Genomic DNA, 23,378 nt, shown 5'->3' with positions numbered 1-23,378 from the left:
AGTCTATGATCGGCAGAGTGCAACACCCAACACCGTGCTGATCAGTTTTTCAACGCCGCACTACAGCCCAGCTAGCAGCTTTTAGGAGCTCTCTTTGTACCAGGGAATAGAAGTATTTTTCTACATCTTGGAAGTTGGATATATGAAAAGTACCATTTGTCCTTGTCCTAACAGCTATCTAACAGTGTCAGCAGTTTGGAATGGGAATTGCAGCTGACAGATTCACTTTGAAGGGACGGTAGCTGTTAGGTCAAGGAGACACATGAGGGGCAAAATTTTCAAACCAACATACTCTCAATAAAATTCAGTGCCCCTGTGCGCTGCACCAGATTTATTAAGAAGTTTAGTACGTCCAGCCAGCCTGAGATGGGTGCAGGCATAGATTTTTCACCTGACGTACTCCTACTAACATGCCTCCTCCCTACCTAGCCACACACCACTGCCCACTCTTTAGGTGAATACTAGAAAATAAAAGCGCACGCTCCATGCTAAATTCTGCGATTATGTTGAAGTATTCGTCTGGTACAGCATTGATGAGTGTGGGCCATGGTACCTTTCAAATATGTATCCGAGCAACCAGAACGTAGAAACATTCTATTATTCTCCTGTGCAAAGAGTCAAGGAGGCTTTCCTAAGCTCCTGAAGTGCAGCAAGCAGGAATGCTCCTTTGCTCCCCTTCCCATCCTTGCTCCCTGAGTTCCAAGAAGGGTCAGGAATGGGATTGAGGAGCCTTTCCAGCTTGCTGTACTTCAGGAGCTTGGAAAAACCTCCTTGCAGAGGAGAATGAAAGGATGTTTCTATGGTATAGAAGTACAGATGGATAAATGAAAGGTAATAGCTATCTAAAAGTGTCAGCAGTTTGTGTCTAACCTTTTTCCTCCTCTCTGCAATCCTTCCAGTAATGTGCAAGTCTTCTCTACTATTGATCTAAGTTGCTGTCAATCCATTAGACCATGACTTTGGCCTATTAGGTGTTTACCTATGGCACTCTTATGGGGAATTTGCTAGGTTCTTGGGTGCCGGAGTAACCCATTGAGTAGCCTCTTAGATGCAGGGCTGCATCCATGGATGCTGCAGTCACTGTTGCCAATGTTCCCAGCCGTCAACTGCACAAATACAGTGTTCACAGTACAGAGTTTGAGCTCGGTCCCCAGACTGGCCTCCAGGATTTACTTTCACTTAAACAAAGAAACTAAGGGGAAAAGGATCCCCAGAAATGAATAAGAGAACATCACAAAAGGGGACAAGATGCGCTAATCCAGCCAAAAGGCTGCGAGAACGAAAGAGACAAAAGGGGTGTTTAAGGGAGAGAACAAGACATTTGCAAGCATAAACTTCTGTTCACGCCAAATTCCTCAGTTCACCATTAAATAAAAAAAATCCCAATATTTTTAAATAAATTATCATGTAGCAATTAAAAAAAATACTGAAAATCTTCAGCAAGGATGTGTCCTCATGTAACATTATTTTTGTCTTTCATTGTTTACTAATTGATTACCCAACTGTTACCAATCGACATCCTGAATCTGGTGCTTGTTGAATATTTTTAACTTGTTTTTCCTGTTTGATCTCCCCTGTGGCCCCAATATCTGAGCATTCCAGCTTTATGCACAATACTCTTCTTGCTCTTTCATCCTGTTAAAATATGTCCTATTAATTATACCAGTCAGCCTTTGCACCATAGTTCTCATAATGCAATTGTTATTATATTGTAGAGAGAAAATATAAACTCTGGACACTGGAGATAAAGAATGGAAAACTTTTTTTTTTTTGGTGGTGGGGGTAGGTTGCTATCAAAGTAGTTCTAGCATTTTGTGCTTTGTGGCAATTTTTCTTTTTAAAAGACTCTCCCCCCCCCCCTCTGTTTTTCTTAATTTTTATTAAATTGGGGTTACTCAAAAAAAAAAAGGAAAGAAAACTTTAGTTTTTTGCTGCAAAGGTTTGGGGTTTTTTTATATTTACTATGCATGTATATATTTTTTCTCCCATTTTTAAATGTATGTTCCTAAATGACTCTTTTACATTTGTCCCCCATGAGGTCACAAAACACCGCTAAGGATTATTCCCCTTTAGGTGTAGGTGAACATTGATGGCAAAGAAAAAGACAAAAGCTGTTACAAACGATTCTACCTTCCCCTCCAGGTTCCCGGTTGTCTTTGACAGCCAGATACATAACCTGCTCCTTAAATTGCAGAAGCTTTAAACCTGCGCTATACATTTACAGTGGTACAGGTTTACGGCCTATGGCCATGTGCTGTAAGTGTAAGACATGTGGTCGCTATCCCGTTTTCTCTTCATCACTCTCAGCATATGACCCAGTAACATAGGAAAAAGTCTCTAGCCTCCTCTCATCCCATCACTTGCACTGGCAACCCTATTCCTGCCTAACCCTCTATCCCTCTTCTTTGACCCCTTAGGGCCCTATTCCACCGGACGATTATCATTCGCATAATTGTTAACGATCTTAAACGACCGCTATTGCGAAAGACCTGAAAACGTTCACTCATTTCCATGGAACGATAATCGTTACTTATGATCGTATTTGCAATCGTTTTTTCTTCACTATTGCGTTCGTATCTACTGCAAACGACCGAACGATGTCTTATTCAATGCGAACGTTTGCGAACGAGCAACAATAAAAATAGGTCCAGGTCTTATAAAGCGATCAACGATTTCTCGTTCGGTTGTTAATCGTTAACTGCATTTCAACCGAACGATTATCGTTTAGATTCGAACGATTTAACGATAATCTGAACGATAATTGTCTGGTGGAATAGGGCCCTTAGTCTGTTTTCCACACTTTCACTCTAAAGAAACTGCCCGAACTAAAGTCTCTCATCATTTCGTGATGGCTAAATCTAATCTAAAAGGTGACTACACTCTGTTGATTCTTCTGGATCTCTTCATAGTGGTTCATACTGTTGACCACCAGCTCCTTCCTAATGTTCTGCTCCATTGGCTCACTCCTGGTCTTCTTCCTGCCTCTTTAACTGTTGCCTTAGCTTATAATTTTTTAAGCAGGTGCAGGACCATGGCTTGAAGACGATAAAAACTGTGCCGATGGGACTGGAATAATTGGGCTGAGTCCTCAAGTCATTATAATTTTTTTTTTTTTTTTTACTGTGAGATCACATTTTATTAGTAAAGGTCTCACAAGTAGGGGCCTGTAGATGTGACTTGATATCTGACAAAATGTCTCACCACAGTTTTTTTGTGCATTTTACAGGTGCGAGATGACGATTTGCCCATGGTTTTTCAAACTCTCTTGGGAGAACTTACAATTTACAAAGAAGAAAATGGAGAATTGGTCCGCATGAGTCTTGGGGAGGCCACCAATGGTTTAAAAACCAGGAGCTGTAAGTAACTTGCCACCAAACCTTTGAGCTGCTTAAAAAGATCAATAATATAAAATAATAAAAAATGTGTTCCTTTCCCCTAACAATAGAAGCATTTTTGGACTTCATGAAGTAGACTAAAGTTAGGCCAGGTTCACACTGTATTTTTCTGTATGTCTTACTGTTGCTGCTTCTTTGAAACATACAGAAAAACTTGGTCAATGTGCTTAATCAGCCATTCGCCATTGACATCCCCAATTTAACAGGGACATGTGCCTAGTATTATAATGCATTCCTGTTGCACTGCAATTGCTGCACATCACCACAAGATGGGGTTCTATACCACTTCTTTTGAGTGCTAAGAGGAGGCACTGGTGCTTAGATTACTGCCAGTGTAAAGTAACATTTACTCTGCTTGAGGAATTTTTTGCATATTTTTAAATGCATTTATTTTTGTAATGACAGAAAAACCTCAACATTTTAGTAAAAAAAAAAAAAACTACAAAAAACTGTTTTTTTTTAATGGTCATGAGAATCATGGTAAAATCCATACCAGTGCTACAAACTGGCCCTATACACCCGTACACGTTAGGAATGTGTGCTGGGGTGCAGATCCTACAGCTTGAATGAAGAGTCCATGCTCTTTTTTTTTTTTTTTTCTCTCTTGTGCAGCCTCCTGTTTCATTCAGTCATCGGGAGACATGTAGCCAGCAAACATTTTTATTTTTATTTTATTTTAGCAAGTCACAACAAGCCTAGGAATTAGCATTTTCTCATCTGTCGTTAATTAATTAACACAGGGTAATATCACTGATAATCATTCCATGTAATAGGGCCCTTAGACTAGACTGTTACCAGACTTAGCTCAGTGTCATCGGCTGTGCATCTGGTGCATCTTTAAGCTGTCTAGCCTTAAAGGGGAACTCCACAAAAAAAATTCTTTGGAATCACCTGGTGTCAGAAATTATATAGTTTAGTAATTAACTTATATTTAAAAAGCTCAAGTCTCCGTTACTTATCAGCTGCTGTTTATTCTGCAGGAAGTGGTGTTTTCTTTCTAGTCTGACATGGTACTGTCTGCTGCCACCTTTGTTCATGTCAGGAACTGTCCAGAGCAGAAGAGGTTTTCTATGGAAATTTGCTACTGCTCTGGATAGTTTCTGTCACGGACAGAGGTGGCGGCAGAAAGCACTGTCAGACTGGAAACAATACACCACTTCCTGCAGGACATACAGTTGCTGATAAGTACTGGAAGACTGGAAATTTTAAAATAGAAGTAAATTACAAATCTATATAACTTTCTGGCAAATTTTTTTTCGAAGTTCCCCTTTTAAGTTTGTAGGATCTGTTAGTGTACTTTTAAAAAAATAAAAAAATTAAATTTGGCTATACCCGTTTCAGTGAAGCCACGCAGTTATTTTTTTTTTATAATGTCAGTGGGAGGCATATATAAAACATAAGCGTAAACAAAAATGCAATATGAACTCAGCGTGATTTATCTGCCCCAATGTGTTCTAGACAGAAAAGTCAAAGCTAAAGAAATTCGGTACCTGTATTTAAAAACCAGGAGATGCTGATAAAAAAGTGTCACTGTCCTAGTAACTTTCACAATCTGAATCAGCCGGGGATGGGATATTTGCATTCATTTTACTTTATTTTTTTTAGTTATCATGGAAAACATGGCAATTCCTGTATTTAGACCCCCACCCCCCAGGCCCCCCCTAAACACAGGAAGTCTTGTATTTCACAGGTCATCTGCGCTCACAGAGAGGAGGCAGTCATGTGATTGATGGACACTTTGAGCCTTGACTCTCAGTACTTGCCGGGACTTCCTTCTTTTAGTGTCCTTTTTTTTTTTCTTTTTTCTTTTTTTTTGTCCGACCAGCACAAGTCTACAAATCTGCCTTCAGGAGACTGGACCTGGATACAAATAAGTACAGCTTTGTTTTAAAGCCTGATAACTAAAAAACTGAAAACTAACTAAAAATAAATAATAATGAATGTAAATTGCAAACCTGCTTTAGATCATATCTACTTTTTCATTTACATTTTGAAAGTTATAATGACAGGTACACTTTAAACCATGTTGTGTGAGAAATGTTCTGATTCGAGGCTGCTTTGCTACATCAGTCACACGACAGCTCATCATAGACTCTACTAATTATTATTATTATTATTATTATTATTTGTTGTACCAGGATGTATGTTATGTTAATATCAGGTCCTCTGTCTGATGATTAAAGCTCAGATGAAAGTGAACCTTTTTCAGTCCTTGTTCAGTTACATTATCTTGCGATCCGGTTTCAACAGAGATAAAATGACGATATCCCGGTTTTCTGTGTAAAAAAAACAAACTAAAAACTTGTGCAGGATATCCTTACTACTTTTATATTACGAATAGACAGGAGCAGTGTTTTATAAGCGTCATAACCAGTTTACTTTTTTTTTTTTTTGTTTGCAGTGTTTAATTTGACAGTACATCCTGTGCAAAGTCCTGCAAACAGGTTTTGTATTCTAACATTGGATCGTGACACCCTGCCATCCATTTCTACCATTCTGTTAGATGTCCTGTTCTACTCCCATATGTAAGTGAATAAATATACATTAAATAATAATTATTTAAAGCATATTCCTCTCTTCCAACATCACAGTGAAATTGATACGAACTACAGTATGGATATATCATTCAATATGTCATATTTCTACAAGGGTATTACCTCATTAGCCTGTTTGGGGGGGGGGGGGTAGTGGGTCACATTGCAGACTGCAGTTACACCTCTTGTGAATATTGAGATTCAGTTTTTTTAATAAGAATCCTAATAAAAATTTAGGAGGCTTAGGGCCCTATTCCATGGGACGATTATCGTTGTTAACGATAAACTATCTCAAACTACCGCTATTGTGAACGACCTGAAATCGTTCACTTAATTACATGGAACGATGATTGTTACTTATGATCGTTCTTGCTGTTGTCTTGTCATTGCTATTGCGTTCGTCACTACTGCAAACAACCAACTGACATCTTATTCCTTGCAAACGAGGAAAAATAGGCCCAGGTCTTATTAAGCGATCAAAGATTTCTCGTTCGTCGTTTAATCGTTAACTGCTATTCAACCGAACGATTATCACTTCATTCCGAACGATTTACCGATTGTCCGAACGATAATCGTCCCGTGGAATGGAGCCCTTACAGTATGGGTTTATAACTATATTCATTAACTATTAATAAGGGAAATAAGTTGTCGTACTGCACTTCAGGTGCTTGGATACATAAATCTTCCCCATTAGGTGTATTGCTCCTTCCTTGCAATTGCCATAACTGTCCATTGAAAGAAACATATGGCATCCTCCTAAAACAGGTGCCCTTCCCCCTTAGCTTAATTTTAAACCACACCTGAACTGGAGACAGAAATACTGTCTCTGGAAGAAAGTGACCATGTTTTTTTTTAATGCGGGCTAACCCCTTTAAGATCTCTTCAATATCATCCCAATTACTGTACTTTCCTGCCTTTTAAGACTTTTTAACTTTTTAAAATCTTTTCAAAAGTCAGGGGCCATCTTATAGGGAGAGCTACCTTAGCAACCTTAAAACTGTGTGGGGTCATAGTGTAAAGGGAGATTTGCTACGCGATAATCACTATAACAGCATTCAGAATTCGGCATCCCGTCAGGTGTTACCTGCCGGAAGTTGTAAGGACAGCCTATACGTTGTGCACATAAAGCTGCTGCGAAGCAGTGGTCACGTACAATGCATGAAGGAAAACAAATATACTAATGACTAAGTGAAGAGTCACATAATGTATAGGATGCCATGGCAGCACTTCTGGTGTGAGATGCTGAAACATTTAGGGGTGAGTATCGTTGTTGTTTTTTGTTTTTAGTCCAGTCCTAGGTTATATGGAAGTCTTTAAAAATACCATTCTCTCAGCCATAAAGCTAAACAATAAAATTCTGTCTACTTGCAGCCCCCCCCCTAGTGGTGGCATACTGCAAGTACATTGTGTCAGACAGACCAGAACACTATATATAGATTTGGAAATGAATATTTCGCAGGAATTGAGAGTGCATCAGTAAAAACTGATTTAGCATCCGGTTGTGGTTTCGTGTTTCCTAGAACAGGAAGTCGTGTTATTAGAGGCTTTGTAGCACATCACTGCCTAAAACGGATAAAAATAGGCAGGAAGTGGTCAGTTGTATGCGATGGCAACTTCACACAATGATGTTAGATATGAAAGTATTTCTCGTATACTCATAAATGAGAAGTCCTTAACGTATGTTGTAACTTCATTTTAGGTCACATGAAGATTCTGCATCACAGAACAGTGAATCCTTCCGTTTCTTTGCATTTTCCTTGATAGATGGATATATATCTATTGTTATGGATACAGAGACACAGAAGAAGTATGTATTCACCTACATTTGTATCATATAAACCACTATAGGGAGAGAACCTGAAAATGTATTAAGCTTATTCTCATGTTTGTAATAGACCCTAGAATAGAGCTGAAAATTGCATTGAACTTGGACAAAAAATGCATTGCTTTACAGGATTTTTAGAAGTCCTGTGACTTTTTTGTTTTGCTGGATCACGGTCTGATCTCCTGGCCCCCTTATATATGTGTATAGAGTGCTGCATCTATAAGATATTTACTGATAGAATTCATAATACATCCTTTTCACTTTATTAATGCCTTTTTTCAGGCCTTCAAACTCAAGTTGGTATTAATTTAATATTTCCTTGCTGAGCCATCCTCCCATTCCTTCCTAACCAAACCTTGCCCCCTCCCGTTTTGTCTTTTTGTTGTCCATACCTCCCCCCCCCCCCCCCCCCCCCTTTACATCCCCTACTTAAAGACTAATTCCTAAGAACACTAAAATTGGAAAGCAGGGGAGTGAGAGAAAATAATGAACAAGTGAACTCACCCATCCATCCCTGTGTCTCCATTACGCCACTCCCGGGTCCTGTTAACAGTAGCCAGGTGTCATCTGCTGGGAACCCAGCTCTTCTAGCGGCAACGTCACGCCATGGCTAAGCGGCCCGCCCCAGTCACTGACTGGCTGAGTGGGCAATCACTCAACAGGGGATGTTAAAGTTGCAGCTAGCAAAGCTGCAGGACCCCAGGAGTGGCACACGGAGAGGTGGGTTTACTTGTTTATTATTTCCTTACCCCCTAACACCTGGAAAACATGGATATAGCCATAGGCTGTATCCATGTTTTCCAGGCAGTCATCGGGCTGCATCCACCTTTACCAGGCTAGGCAGCGGAATTCAAAAACAGTTTGTTTGGGTTCGCACAAACCCAAACCTCGGCAGTTTTGCTCATCTCTAATTTGATGTAAAGATTTTATTGTTGAGATGCCTCAGTTACTGTTGAACATGACTTTTTGACATGGTTTACCTGTCATATGTGCATTATTTGCAAATGTGACATTTGTTGCCAGGAAAAATAGACTGAAAACAAGTGGGTGTTCACATCTTCTAATGTTATGGCTTGTTGCTTAGAAATGCTGTAACATTCTGATAGGTAGGGTTCTGACTCCACAAAAAAAGGGACAGCAGTCTCTTTGATTTCTACCCCTCGCAGTGGCAGGTGGCGAGATTTCCTTCATAGCTTAATGAGCTATTTGCTTATGGTGCTGTGCTGTAGTTCAGCAAGTGGCCTGAAGAATTGTGCATGTAAAATTTTTGATGGAGACTGGTTGTTCTGAGGATCAGTAAGTAGTCTGACCACTACTTATTTGGAAGTGATGCCAGATAAGTATATCTTGATATCTACACTCACCGGCCACTTTATTAGGTACACCTGTCCAACTGCACGTTACCACTTAATTTCTAATCAGTTAATCACATGGCGGCAACTCAGTGCATTTAGGCATGTAGACATGGTCAAGACAATCTCCTGCAGTTCAAACCGAGCATCAGTATGGGGAAGAAAGGTGATGTGAGGGCCTTTGAACGTGGCATGGTTGTTGGTGCCAGAAGGGATGGTCTGAGTATTTTAAGAAACTGCTGATCTACTGGGATTTTCACGCACAACCATCTCTAGGGTTTACAGAGAATGGTCCGAAAAAGAAAAAACATCCAGTGAGCGGCAGTTCTGTGGGCGGAAATGCCTTGTTGATGCCAGAGGTCAGAGGAGAATGGGCAGACTGGTTCGAGCTGATAGAAAGGCAACAGTGACTCAAATAGCCAACCGTTACAACCAAGGTAGGCAGAAGAGCATCTCTGAACCCACAGTACGTCGAACTTTGAGGCAGATGGGCTACAGCAGCAGAAGACCACACCGGGTGCCACTCCTTTCAGCTAAGAACAGGAAACTGAGGCTACAATTTGCACAAGCTCATCGAAATTGGACAGTAGAAGATTGGAAAAACGTTGCCTGGTCTGATGAGTCTCTATTTCTGCTGCGACATTCGGATGGTAGGGTCAGAATTTGGCGTCAACAACATGAAAGCATGGATCCATCCTGCCTTGTATCAACGGTTCAGGCTGGTGGTGTCATGGTGTGGGGAAGATTTTCTTGGCACTCTTTGGGCCCCTTGGTACCAATTGAGCATCGTTGCAACACCACAGCCTACCTGAGTATTGTTGCTGACCATGTCCATCCCTTTATGACCACAATGTACCCAACATCTGATGGCTACTTTCAGCAGGATAATGCGCCATGTCATAATGCTAGAATCATCTCAGACTGGTTTCTTGAACATGACAATGAGTTCACTGTACTCCAATGGCCTCCACAGTCACCAGATCTCAATCCAATAGAGCATCTTTGGGATGTGGTGGAACGGGAGATTCGCATCATGGATGTGCAGCCGACAAATCTGCGGCAACTGTGTGATGCCATCATGTCAATATGGACCAAAATCTCTGAGGAATGCTTCCAGCACCTTGTTGAATCTATGCCACGAAGAATTGAGGCAGTTCTGAAGGCAAAAGGGGGTCCAACCCGTTACTAGCATGGTGTACCTAATAAAGTGGCCGGTGAGTGTATATTGGGTAAAAGGAACCTTTATTATTATCCTATGAGGTTAAAAGTTCAAAGGGATGGGCTTGGATAAATGTTTCTATTCTGATGCTGTTATATGTTGCAACTTCCTTTAGATTCCCCACTGACTTACTTCTTACAAGTTCATCTAGGGAACTATGGTGCATGGTGAGAATTGGCGGCCAACCCCTAGGCTTTGGTGAGGTTTTTTTTTTTTTTTTTTATTATAATCGTGAAAAACACAAGCAAATATTGTTAGTGTAATGTTGGAGTTTCATTGCAGTAACGCAGGGACGGCTGGACAGCAATTACTGCATCATTTTATTACAAAAATAATAATGTAATATATTGGGCAGACTGTTCTTTATCTAAAATCCCAAATAAATATGTATTTGGATCACATGGAATTAGTTTTTGGGCTACCTCAGATAGGAATGTAGTGCACAAAAAGCAGCAAGTCAGGGGTAACCCAGATAAAATACCAAAACTCTACTCACTGATACAAACATTTTGGGCAATTGATTTACAATATACAATTTAGTGTTTGCTGCTGGGGACATATATAAAGGTAACTCTAAAATAACTTCTGTATCCTCATCAGTAAATGTGGGGATGAGTGCCCTCCAAGTTAGAACTGGTAATGGCGTATTTTGGGACTTGGTTCTGACAAGTAGAGATGATCGAACAGGGCCGAGGTTCAGGTTTGTAAGAACCCGAACCATCGGCATTTGACTCCCACTGCCTTCCTGTTCTGTGGGGAAGGTGGAGACAGCCTGAGTACCGCCTGGAAAACAGGGATACAGCCTATTACCTAGGCTGTATCCCTGTTTTTCAGACTGTATTCTGGCTGTCTCCACCTTCCCCACAGAACGGGAAGGCAGTGGGAGTCAAATGCCGATGGTTCGGGTTCTTACAAACATGAACCTCGGCCCTGTTCGATCATCTCTACTGACAAGCTGAGCATATATAGAAGACGTTATTATAAATATGGATTATAGTTGCAATAATACATACATGTTGATATCTGTTTAGAAATGAGTTATAGAATAGCCACATATGTATGTGATACTTTATATTGTTGTATCCTACCTTGTGCACTGACTTTTTTTCTTTTTTCTGTGTTTTTGTTTTGCAGATGAGTGTGGAATAGTGGCACAAATAGCAGGACCTCTGGCAACAGCTGATGTATCTGCCTATTATGTTAGCACCTTTAATTTTGACCATGCATTGGTAAGCCCATAAATATATATGGTAAAAGTGCATCACTTTCCTAGTCTTTAAAGTTTTACCTAGTCTTTAAAGAAAACTTCCCCCCCCCCCCCCCCCCCCCCAAATGCACATGTGTCCAAGCCACTCACTCTTTCCTGAGATTTCTTTCTGGCTAACAGTATCTCAGGCATGCATACAAACAGGGTTGTCCTGACCTCTTTAGATAACATTTTCATGAATCGTGGAGCAATGGCTGTAGTTATGTGCCTTCAGACATGTGTTCAAATCGGTCTGTGTTGCTGAAACAAGTTAGGATCACTTAGTAGCTTTAGTCATTGTTTCCTGTTGTAGCCCAATACACGACCTCTTGTGCAATTGGAATTGCCCAGATAACATGTATTTTCCCCAGAATTACAAAATTGCCTGTAATAAGCTGCATTTCGTATTATATTTCATACAAAGTCAAAGGGCCCTATTCCACCGGACGATTATCGTTCAGATTATCGTTAAATCGTTCGAATCTAAACGATAATCGTTCGGTTGAAATGCAGTAACGATTAACGACCGAACGAGAAATCGTTGATCGCTTTATAAGACCTGGACCTATTTTTATCGTTGCTCGTTCGCAAAACGTTCGCAAATCGTTCGCATTGAATAAGACATCGTTCGGTCGTTCGCAATAGATACGAACGCAATAGCGAAGAAATACGGAAGAAGAAACGATCGCAATTACGATCATAAGTAACGATTATCGTTCCATGGAAATGAGTGAACGTTTTCAGGTCTTTCGCAATAGCGGTCGTTTGAGATCGTTAATCGTTAACGATTATGCTAACGATAATCGTCCGGTGGAATAGGGCCCAAAGCCAAACTGAGAACGTTGTTCTAAGTGGGTTTATAGGGTGGGGTTTAAAGGGTGGGTTTATACTGCGCTGTTTTTGCAGTCTGTTTAACAGATCCCTTATTCAAGGAGAAGGCCGACGAAAATTTTTATTACAGCGGCACTATCAGCAGGTTTTTTTGCAGAGAACCTGCTGATGTGCCGCTGTAGCTGCCTCCCTCAGTAGTAGATTGCAGTTAGTTACAGCCCTGTATGCCCCTGCATTGTTTCTAAAAATATTAAATGCTCTTATGCAAATTAGTAACATAAGAGCATTTTTTTTTTTTAAATTCTTTATTTAAAGCAAAGGCAGGGAAATACAACAACACCTCAGCGCAGTAGTGCATATAAAAGAACCTGCACCCACACAATGCAAACGACAGAAATAACCAAGTGAGGACAGGGCGCAATGGCAGCATAAAATACAGAAACAGCATTCACATATCACACTTAGCGTCGCTGGACTCCCCACCTTCCTCAAAATTTTATTTTCCTTGAAATAGAGGAGCATAAACACCCGGGGTATGCCCAGAACGGGAGAGGCAGGCCCCAGGGTTCAACAGATAGAGAAAGTTCGTCCTGACCCAAATGTAGGGAAAGGACAGGAGGGGAGGGGGAGGGGGAGGGGGAGGAGGGGGGGCGGGTATGAGGGGGCAAGGGGGAAGGAGAGTACACGACAGTGAAGAGAGGGCGAGTGAGGGGAGGGGAAGGGAAGGGAAAGGCGAGTCTGTCCCCACCCCCCACGGACACGGTGACCCGCAAAGGGCAGGGATCCCATCCAGCGACCCATTCCCTGCCGGAGAACAAGGATCAGCCCCCAGCAAGCCTAGAGAGGTGAAAACAGCAGCTACTCCGGGGCCCGTAGGAGGTCAGAGTACTCAGTAGTGCCTTTGAACTCCATCCAAGCCCACCACGTTTGAGTGAATTTCTTGTTGGAGTCCGTCAGAGAGGATGTGAGATCCTCCATCAGCATCAGGTTATTCACCTTAGCGATCCACAGGGACACCGGAGGAGGTGCTGTTTTTTTCCAGAAGAGGGGGATGCAAGCGCGGGCTGCCATCACCAGGAAGCGGAGAAGAGATTTTTTGTACTTCTGGGTCGAGATATCACAGTGATGTAGGAGGAATAGCGCAGGTGTGAGCTCAGAGGAAAAGTTAGTAATATGTCTAATCAGGTTACAGACTGCATCCCAAAAAGGCCGCAAGGAGTCACAGGACCAAAATATATGCAGGAAAGTGCCATCTTCCCGGCCGCATCGCCAACACACCGGATCCACATGTGGCCACATGGCATGAAGACGGGTAGGGACCCTATACCATCTAGTGAGGATTTTGTAGCCTGCTTCCTGATACCCTGAATCCATGGACGACCTATGAACCAGGAATAAAATCCTGTCCCGTTGGGGAGTGGTTAGGGTCAAGTGTAGCTCCGCTTCCCATTTTAGCAGGAAGTCGGGAGGATCCTGATCTGGAGGAGAAATCAGGAGCGAATAAGTCAGGGAAAGCGAATGGCGCAAAACATCCTTTTCTAAACACATCGTTTCAAACGGTGTCCTGGGTGAACCAAAGGAGGATGGCATCGGGAGCGAGAGGAGGAAATGCCGGATCTGCTGTATGCGCCACGGGCCTAGAGGTGCTGGTTCCCTGATGTCACCTAAAGCCTCTGGTGAGAGCCAGGCCTGCCGGGACAAAAAGTCCCGTGCACGAGCCCTGCCATGTTTAGACCATGCTCTAAAGATGGGGTCATCCACGCCAGGGGGGAAAGATGGGTTCCCCAGTATGGGAAAACATGGCGAATGAGATGGCAGCAGGAGGCGTCTACTGGTCTGAGAGGAGCATGCGAGTAGTGTGGGACCGATTGTCGGGTGAGTCCTCAGGGGGGGGGCGCTGGAGGGGTGGAGCCATGGCAGACAAGCGAGGGGGGCATCAGCGAAGGACTGTTCTAGAGAGACCCATGGTTTAAACGCCGCATGCCTACACCAGTCCACCACTCGAGTAAGCAGTGCGGCCAGGTGATACATACGGATGTCCGGCAGGCCCAGCCCACCCGAGGACTTCGGACGGCACAGTAGAGACCTCCGTAAGCGGGGGGCCCTGTTGTTCCAAACAAATTTAATTTGGAGGGACACCAATGTTTTGAAGAAGGAGGCCGGGATGGACGTCGGGACACATTGGAATCTATAGAGGAGTTTGGGAAGGATATTCATTTTCAAGATTGCACAACGCCCAAACCAGGAGAAGTAACCCCTGGACCACTCGGCACAATTCGACTGAATGCTGGATAAGAGGGGGGGGAAATTTAGCTCGTACAGTTTCCTCAAATCAGAAGGGAGAAGTATGCCTAAATATTTGAGGGCGACCGAGGACCATTTGAAGCGGAAGGAGGACCGCAGCGCCGACACCACGCATTCGGGGAGCCCCACATTCATCGCCTCTGACTTTGCAAAATTTATCTTAAAATTGGAGAGATGAGAGAAAACTTCCATCTCCTTAAGCAAAGAAGGCAGGGAAATCGTGGGATTGGAGACAAAAAATAGCAAGTCGTCTGCATAAGCGGCAACCTTATGCGTGGTGTCGTGTACCACTATCCCCCCCACATCAGTATTGGAGCGTATTCTACAGAGGAATGGTTCTAAAGTTAACACAAAAATGAGGGGCGACAGAGGGCACCCCTGCCTGGTCCCATTCCGAATCCTGAAGTCCTCCGAGAGAAGGCCATTCACCCTAACCCTGGCGGAGGGCGTCTGATACAGAGCAAGAATCCAGCTCAGAAAGCCACGTCCCAGGCCGATGTAGGAGAGCGTTTCAGACATGAATGACCAATTGACACGGTCGAACGCTTTCTCAGCGTCGGTGGAAAGGACCATGAGCGGAAGGTCCTGGGACTTGGCCTTGTGGAGTAGATTGATAGCCCTGATAGTGTTGTCTCTAGCTTCCCTCTGTGGCATGAAGCCCACTTGGTCAGGGTGAATGACCGCTCCCAAAAGGCCGACCAGCCTCGTGGCCAAAATCTTGGCAAATAATTTGAGGTCAACGTTCAGGAGGGAAATCGGACGGTAGCTACTACAAAGCGTGGCGTCCTTCCCCTCCTTTGGGATGACCGAAATATGTGCACGAGTGGTGTCCAGAGGCAACTCGCCCCCGGAGGACAGGGTGTTATATGCTGCCAAAAAGTGTGGGGCCAGTTTATCAAGAAACAGTTTGTAATATCCAAGGGTAAACCCATCGGGGCCTGGTGCCTTGCCCGTCTGGGACTCCTTCACCGCCAGGGAGAGTTCTTCCCTCGTGATTGGGGATTCCAATGTCTCCGATGCCTCAGGGTCAAGCCGGGGCATACCCGAGTCGACCAAGTATCGTTGGATACGGTCCCGAAAGCTCGCGCTGAGCGTGTCAGGGTTTGAGGTGTCGATGTTGTACAGGGTTTCATAAAAGTCTTTAAAGGCGTGTGCAATGTCAGCGGGCATGTGGAGAGGGGACTGTGCAGGCGAATTAATCATGGGTATGTAGGACCTGGCCTGTTGCACCCTCAGGGCGCGCGCCAGCGCCCGCCCCGGCCTATTGCCATGCTCGTAGTAGTAGCGTTTACATTTTGCCAATGTGGCTTTGGCTTTATGGATCAAGTGGGCCCTCAACTCCTCTCGTATAGCTAGTAGTGCGGAAGTGGTATCAGGGTCTTGAACGCGTTTATGGGCCGTCTCAAGGTCTCTTAACTGAGTCAATAGGCGGTCGGTTTTCGCCGCTCTGTCCCGTTTCAATCTCGCCCCATGCTTCACTAGGACGCCACGTACTACACACTTATGCGCCTCCCACAATGTCAGCGGAGAGACCTCGGGAGAGGAGTTCTCCTGGAAATAATTGTCCATGGTGGTCTGCATGTCCGACCGGACCAGTGGGTCCTGTAGGAGTGACGCATTCAGTTTCCATTGCCATTGTGAGGTGCGCAAAGCAGGCAAGTCCAAGGTCAGAGTCACAAGGGCGTGGTCCGAGAAGGTTATGCTGTCGATCGTCGAGGAACGAGTCAGGGATAAGTCTCTGTGGCGCAAAAGAAAGTAGTCAAGCCTAGAGTAGTGGTTGTGGACAGGGGAAAAGAAAGTATAGTCTCTGTCGGTCGGGTGGCACAGACGCCACACGTCTACCAGGCGATGGTCATGGAGTGTCCGTTGGAACCGACGAAGCGTCGAGTGGCTAAGGTGTGAGAAGCCAGAAGAGGTGTCTAGGGATGGGTCGGGAGCCACATTAAAGTCACCCCCCACCAGAAGTGTCCCCTCCACAAAGTCGTCCATGGAGTCCAACATAACAGAGAGCGCCTGCGCCTGACCCGCATTAGGCAAATAAAGAGAGGCAAAGGTGAACACGTGTGTGGCGATGCGACCTTTAAGAAGCACCATCCTACCTGCGTCGTCCGTCCTGGTGTCCAAGTGTTCCCAAGGTAGGTGCTTGGAGATCAGGATACTCGACCCACATGATTTGGGGTTGGTTGAGAAACTGTGGTAAGCAAATGGGAAATATGCATTAGAAATAGAGGCAGGTTGAGACTCTGTTAGGTGTGTCTCTTGCAGAAAGACCACATGTAATTTCTGCTTGCGCAACAAATTAACCAAAATAGAACGCTTGCCAGGGTCGTGCAGGCCCTTTACATTCAGGGAGCCCACCCTGAGGTCCATCTGGGGTGGGGACATGTCGCCTAGTGAAGAGGAGGGGAGGGAGAGAGGAGTGGGGTTGGGAGGATCGAAAAGGAGAGGAGGGTGGGAAAAAGGGGGGGGTGAGTGATAAGGAGGGGGGAGGGAACAGAGGGGGAAAGGGAGGTGGAGGGGGAGGAAGAGCGGGTGTAAGAGGAAAAGGAGAGAGGAAGCCCCTTATCCCTTAGGGCGGGTAGAGCCAAGGAGGGAGGTCGAAAGAGAGAGATAGACACCGAAACCTCCCTTGGGAGAGGAAAGAGAAAGATATGAGAAAGAGTGGCGGGTAAGACCCTGAAAAATCCCTACTGGAGACCACCTAATCGAAGGCCCCAGGGGGAGAGAAAAGAGGAGAACGTAGAAAGCCATGGGGAGAATCGTATCCAGCGACCGCCATAAATGGCGAAAATTTCTCCGAGGAGGCATCGCCGCCCCCCAGCAAACAAAGGGGGAGAGGCGAGGCCCCCACGGGGCACAAAACTTAGCGGGAAAAAACATATTACAAATAAGCACAAATATCTGACTACATACAAAAACATATGAAAAGGCACTCAGGCAGAAACATAAGGTAGAGTTAGAGCCCCACCAGTTGGGGAAGAGGCCAAACTGACTAGTAGTGAGAGGCAGGATTGTAACCCTTCGGCATGGAGCGGAAGCAGTACAGCAAGAACAACGTTGTCCTAAGGAAAGGTCTCGTGCCAGTGGTGGTCACTCTAGAGTTACTGAATAACTGCAGTGGGGAGATGTGTGGCCATCAAGCCTCCCATGGCAGGGGAGCAGACAAGTCCGGGCCTGCATGAACATCTGGCGGAGGTAGAGAGTCGCCACGGGGTGTAATGAGGGTAGATGGTCTGCGTCGACGTCTGTTCGAGGCCGCCGAGGGGCGCTCCAGCATCAGCCAGTTCGGGACCGAGACCGCTGGGATCTCGAGAAAAGCAAACAGGTCTGGCAGCTCTTCCGGGCGGCGGAGTGAGAACGTGTTGTTGTCTTTCCGGATAATAACATGGAACGGGTGGCCCCATCTGTAGGAGGCTCCAGCCTCCCGGATTGCTATCAGTAGGGGTTGCATGCTCCTACGCATGGACAGCGTGCGTGCAGACACATCTGGAAATAAATGGACCGTCATATCCTCACAGCGAACCTCGCCATATTCTCTGGCCGCACGCAGGATAGTCTTTGTCGGTATAATAGTGCAGCCTACAGAGAACGTCCCTGGATGACCCATCAGGGGGTGGGGCTCTGGCCACCCGGTGGACCCGGTCTATCACATAGGTGGCATCGACAGGGCGGTGGGTGACCAGATTAAAGATGGCGGAGACCCGGGTTAGAAGATCATCTCGGGCACCCAATTCTGGGATGCCTTTGAGGCGCACATTGTTGCGACGCCCCCGGTTCTCTTGGTCATCAACCAGCAGGGACATGGCTTGCAGCTGGTTGCTGGTACGGGAAGAGTCAGCTTCCAGAGAGGTGATCCTGGCGGTGAGGGCAGAAATGGCGTCCTCCGCCGCCGAGGTGCGGGTAGTCAGTGACGTCACGTCCTCCCTCACGGCCTCCAAGGCCTGTTGTTGGGCGGCCTCAATTCTTTGTACCACCAGGTCTAAGTCCTGTTTGGACGGGAGGGCTTGTATGAGGCTGCGCAGCAGCTGTAACTCACTGTGTACAATGGCGGTGGGGGAGTCCTGCTGCATGTGGTCCGGAGCCTCCATGGCTGAAGCGGACCGCGGTGGGGAGAGACTCCGAGCCGGTGACCGGGATCCCTGATGCACGTCCTCCTGAGTATTGCAGGTCTGGCGGGCTGCCCAGTGTTCTGAGGGAGAGGTGAGGGGCTGATCGGCTGCCTCGCGCTGGGCAGAGGAGACCGGCGCCATGTTGTTGTGTGGCGCGGTCTGTAGGCCTGCTGTGGCCGGTCTGAAAAAGCGGTCGATACCGGGAGTAGCGGAGGCAGATCTCGTCATCGGACGGTTCTGGGGGTCAGCCGGGGTGCCCTGAGGTTTGCGCATAGCAGTTGAGCCGTGTCGGTCCCGCTTATATGGGTTGCAGGCGGCCGCTGGCACGGAGCTCCTGTGAGAGACGTCTTCACGGCTCCATCGCTAAGCCACGCCCCCCACATAAGAGCATTTAGGGCGCTGCTCTGGGCCAGAGAACATTGCAGCGGCCCGCCCCCTGTGTCCCGGCCACTATGCATATTCATCACTGCATAGTGGGCTCTGTACAGGACGACTGCGCAGGGAAGCAGGCCCATTGGAGACAGGCTGCTTCCTGCGTATGTGCGATCCCCCGGGCAGTCTATCCTCTGGGAAGTCTATCTTATACTTACTTGAGTGACCACCGGGGGGATCCCTCAGGAAGCAGCCTGTCTCCGACATGCCTGCTTCACTGCGCAGCCGTCCTGTACAGAGCCCACTATGCGGTTATAAATATGCATAGTGGGCGGGACGGCAGGAGGCGGGCCATGGCAATGCTCTCTGGCGCAGAGCAACGCCCTAGATGCTCTTATGCTACTAATTTGCATAAGAGCATTTAGCATTGTTAGAAACAATGGGGGGCGTACAGGGCTGTAACTAACTGCAATCTACTACTGAGGGAGGCAGCTACAGCAGCATATCAGCAGGTTCTCTGCAAAGAACCTGCTGATAGTGCCGCTTTAAAGTATTGTATTGCCCCCCAAAAGTTATACAAATCACCAATATACACCTATTACAGGAAATGCTTATAAAGTGCTTTTTTTCCCTGCACTTACTATTGCATCAAGGCTTCACTTCCTGGATAACATGGTGATGTCATGACCCGACTCCCAGAGCTGTGCGGGCTGTGGCTGCTGGAGAGGATGATGGCAGAGGGATGCTCAGTGTCCCTCCAGTGCCCTGTGTCCCTCAGTGTCCCCCCGCCATCATCCTCTCCAGCAGCCACAGCCCACACAGCTCTGGGAGTCGGGTCGTGACATCACCATGTTATCCAGGAAGTGACATCACCATGTTATCCAGGAAGTGAAGCCTTGATGCAGTAGTAAGTGCAGGGAAAAAAAACACTTTATAAGCATTTCCCTTAATAAGTGTATATTGGTGACTTCTATAACTTTTGGGGGGCAATACAATACTTGTTACTTGTAATGTACAGAAAACGTGGACAAAGTTTTTGTATATGTTAAAAAATAAATAATAGAAGTTAATAGAAAAATGTATCCAGATGAATGCATGCAGTTTTTGCATCCTTTTTCTTCCATAAAATTGATTTGTTAAACAGACTGTAAAAACAGTCTGGCCCTAACCCTAACTTTTTACCTTTCTCTTTTATATATTCTCAAACATTTTGTTGATTTTTTTTATTTTTATTTATTTATTGTTTTTTTAATCAAACATAACTATTTAATTAGAAATGTTGGGGTTTATTATGAGTCTTTAGAAAGCTCTCTTCTTTCTAAATAGGTGCCAGAAGAAGACATTGCCTGTGTCATTAAGTTATTACACGAGCGGGAGGAAAGTAAAAGTTAGGCCCAAGTCTCTGTTTTGCTGCAGCAGTAAAAGATGACGGAGTATCCATGTGCGGTCTGCACTCGCCACTTCTGATCTTAGATCTATGAGATCTCAAGCAAGAGAACAGGCAATGAAGAGAACTCCTTGTCTCGATGGTGCTACAACAATCTATTTAGTGCCAATGAACTGAAGGCTTTATAAAGCAATACACTAATCATTTATTTTGAAGAACATTTCTTCTAGATGACTGGAAATGATCATATTTCTTTGCTGTAATGTTCGCCTAATTGTTGAGTTTCATTTGTTTATGTACTGGTCTGTTGTCTCAAGTGGGAGACATGTTTTTTCATGACTTATATTTAGTCTGTATGAAATAACCTGTCGCTAGCATTGTTGTGTTTAAACTACAGCTATAAGAGCCACAATGGTTTAGGGTGTTTTAAACTATGTTTCAGACTTGTCGATCCTATATTCATCGTATGCACATTCATTCTAAAAAAATGGGGTTCACTGTGGTACACACTGTATGTAAATAGCTTTCCTTGAGTCACCAGGGCACATAATGCCATACTTTTCAGGTTTAAACATATCCACTCTTACCCCATCAACATTCTCATGCATGCCACAGTAAAGCTTATTTTCCAACCTTAGGGTGTGTGCACACTACGTAATCACAACGGAAAACCTGTTGTGGTTTCTACAGCTTGCACCCGCTCGCGGACTCTCCACCCATGCCATAGATTCCATTCTAGGAAGCAGATTCCGCCTTCCGTCCAAAGAATTAACAGGTTCATTCTTTGAATGGACGTCGGACTTCGCCTTTGCATAGAATGGAGTCTATTGCACAGGCGGAGACGCGGACATCCGCCAGAGTCTGTGAGCGGGTGCGAGCTGTGGAATCCGCAACGTTTTTTTTGTAGTGTGCACGTATCCGAAATGTGCATTGGCTGATTTATAGCTCTAATAAGTTTGAAAACATTGCCTTGTGCTTTAGTTTAAACAACTGGTTTCTGTAAGGCTTTTAAAGGGAACCTGTCACTATAAAAAAGTGCTACCTAAGCGTTGGGCATTATGTTATAGAGCAGAAGGAATTGAGAAGATTCATATATATCTTTATGGGAAAATATTCAGTGTAATTTGTATTTTTTTTTTTTTTCTTCTTAAAATCTCTGATCCTCCCATGCGAGTCCAGTGAATGATCCTACAATGAGACCCCACCCACTAGACTCCTTAACACAGAATGATTAGGGATTTCAATCAACAAGTTACAAGTTATACTGAATCTTTTCCCACAAAGATAGATATCAATCTGCTCAATTCTTCCTGCTCTATAACTGGATGCCAATAGATTAGATATCATTTTCTTGGTGACAGGTTCCTTTTAAGGGGTTATCCAGTTGTACATGGCTAGAACTTGACTATTACTTTGTAAGGGTTCCAGTTCCTGACATTCCTATCGATTAGTTGTTTCAAGGGACTTGGAATCGCTGCAGCCTCTTCAGTGTTAACTTCTGCTTGTCCTTGCAGTGACTGTGCTATTAGGGTACGTTACTTGTATACTTTTACTTGCTGCAGGTTTCACGCTGGAATCTCTACAGGTAATCTTATAGCATGTAAACAAAGCATTTCCAGGTGAAAAAATCCACATATACACTGACTAAAGTGTAGATTTCAAGCACACAAACTAGCTGGTTACTTGCTATGAGATTACCTGTAGATTTTCCTGTGTGTAATCCCAACTGCAGCGGTGAAGTGAGAGGGACAACACTGCAGTACCTTGCATCTCTGCTTATAACAGTATGGCAATTGCAAGGATGCGCAGACAATTTGTAAAATGATATATAGTTTTTGCACTTAGTACACTCCAGTCTGTTATGTTCAGGATTGATTGTATTGTTATCCAACCTTTTTGAGCTTGGTTGTATCCAGTAGCGGTCTTTGGCACCAAGCACCCCAAGCAATCGCTTGGGGCCCCCACGCCCCCCTCTTTTCTTGTGCTCAAGACCGCTAGACAGGGTTGCTGCCCCGCTCGCTGCTGCGATCTGAACTGTAACTATGAGCACTCGTAATGAGCGCTCACAGTTACATGCAGCAGCAGCACTGACAGGGCGGGAGCCATTGGCTCCCTTCCTGTCAGTCACTCTTGTGGCCGCAGGAAGTGTTTTCCCTGCGGTCACAAGTGTCCGCTCTGTCCTTGTGGTGCCGGTGCTCCAGTGACATCACTGGAGCATCGGCGCCAGGACAAGGGGAGCATGGCCTCTTGTGACCGCAGGGAAAACCCTTGCTGCCACAAGAGTGAAGAGAAGAGGAGACACCCGGACCCAGGTGAGTATAAGTGTTTGTTTTATTGTGTAATATACTATATGGGAGGGGGAGCATACAGGGGCCTGTGTAACTGGGGGGGGGGGGGTGCTCAGCGGGGGTCTATATAAATGGGGGGAGCACACAGTGGGGCTATATAACGGGGAAGACACAGGGGGGCTATATATACCTGGGGGAGCACACAGGGGGGCTATAGACTGCTAGGGCTTCACAGAGGGGTCTATATACTACTTGGGGCAGCAGAATGGGGTCTATAAACAACTGGGGGAGCACACAGGAGGTCTATATCCAAGTGGGGGAGCACACAGGGGGGCTATATACTACTGGGGGAGCACGCAGCGGTCTATTGTTGTGGAGTGCGTGTCGAGGGGGGGGGGGGCCCAGACATAACTTTGCTTGGGGCCCCAGAAATGCCAAGACCACCCCTTGTTGTATCGTCAGATGATATATTCACAAAACAGCATGAGTGCTGTTCTTTCAATTATAACTAGTTAG

The 23,378-nt window shown here is 45.2% G+C and overlaps 1 protein-coding gene across 2 annotated transcripts in view; it reads left to right on the top strand.

The window, feature by feature from the left end:
- CASTOR1 (cytosolic arginine sensor for mTORC1 subunit 1) overlaps positions 1 to 22,941 on the top strand; it is a 35,539-nt gene extending 12,598 nt beyond the window's left edge. The window contains exons 4-9 of one of the 2 annotated variants that reach the window (XM_069961470.1): positions 3,227 to 3,356; positions 5,797 to 5,920; positions 7,629 to 7,736; positions 10,468 to 10,523; positions 11,460 to 11,554; positions 20,514 to 22,941. In XM_069961470.1, the coding sequence (XP_069817571.1) occupies positions 3,227 to 3,356; positions 5,797 to 5,920; positions 7,629 to 7,736; positions 10,468 to 10,523; positions 11,460 to 11,554; positions 20,514 to 20,579 (579 nt within the window). In that variant the 3' untranslated portion in view covers positions 20,580 to 22,941. Of the gene's footprint in view, positions 1 to 3,226; positions 3,357 to 5,796; positions 5,921 to 7,628; positions 7,737 to 10,440; positions 10,524 to 11,459; positions 11,555 to 20,513 lie in introns of both variants that reach the window. The other variant, XM_069961469.1, reaches the window with a different exon arrangement.
- The last annotated feature ends 437 nt before the right edge of the window (positions 22,942 to 23,378 follow it).

This window comes from Dendropsophus ebraccatus, chromosome 3 (assembly GCF_027789765.1).
Source record: "Dendropsophus ebraccatus isolate aDenEbr1 chromosome 3, aDenEbr1.pat, whole genome shotgun sequence".
Lineage (NCBI taxonomy): Eukaryota > Metazoa > Chordata > Amphibia > Anura > Hylidae > Dendropsophus > Dendropsophus ebraccatus.
Note: the sequence above shows the minus strand (reverse complement) of the source record. Positions and strands in the feature narration are given on the sequence as shown.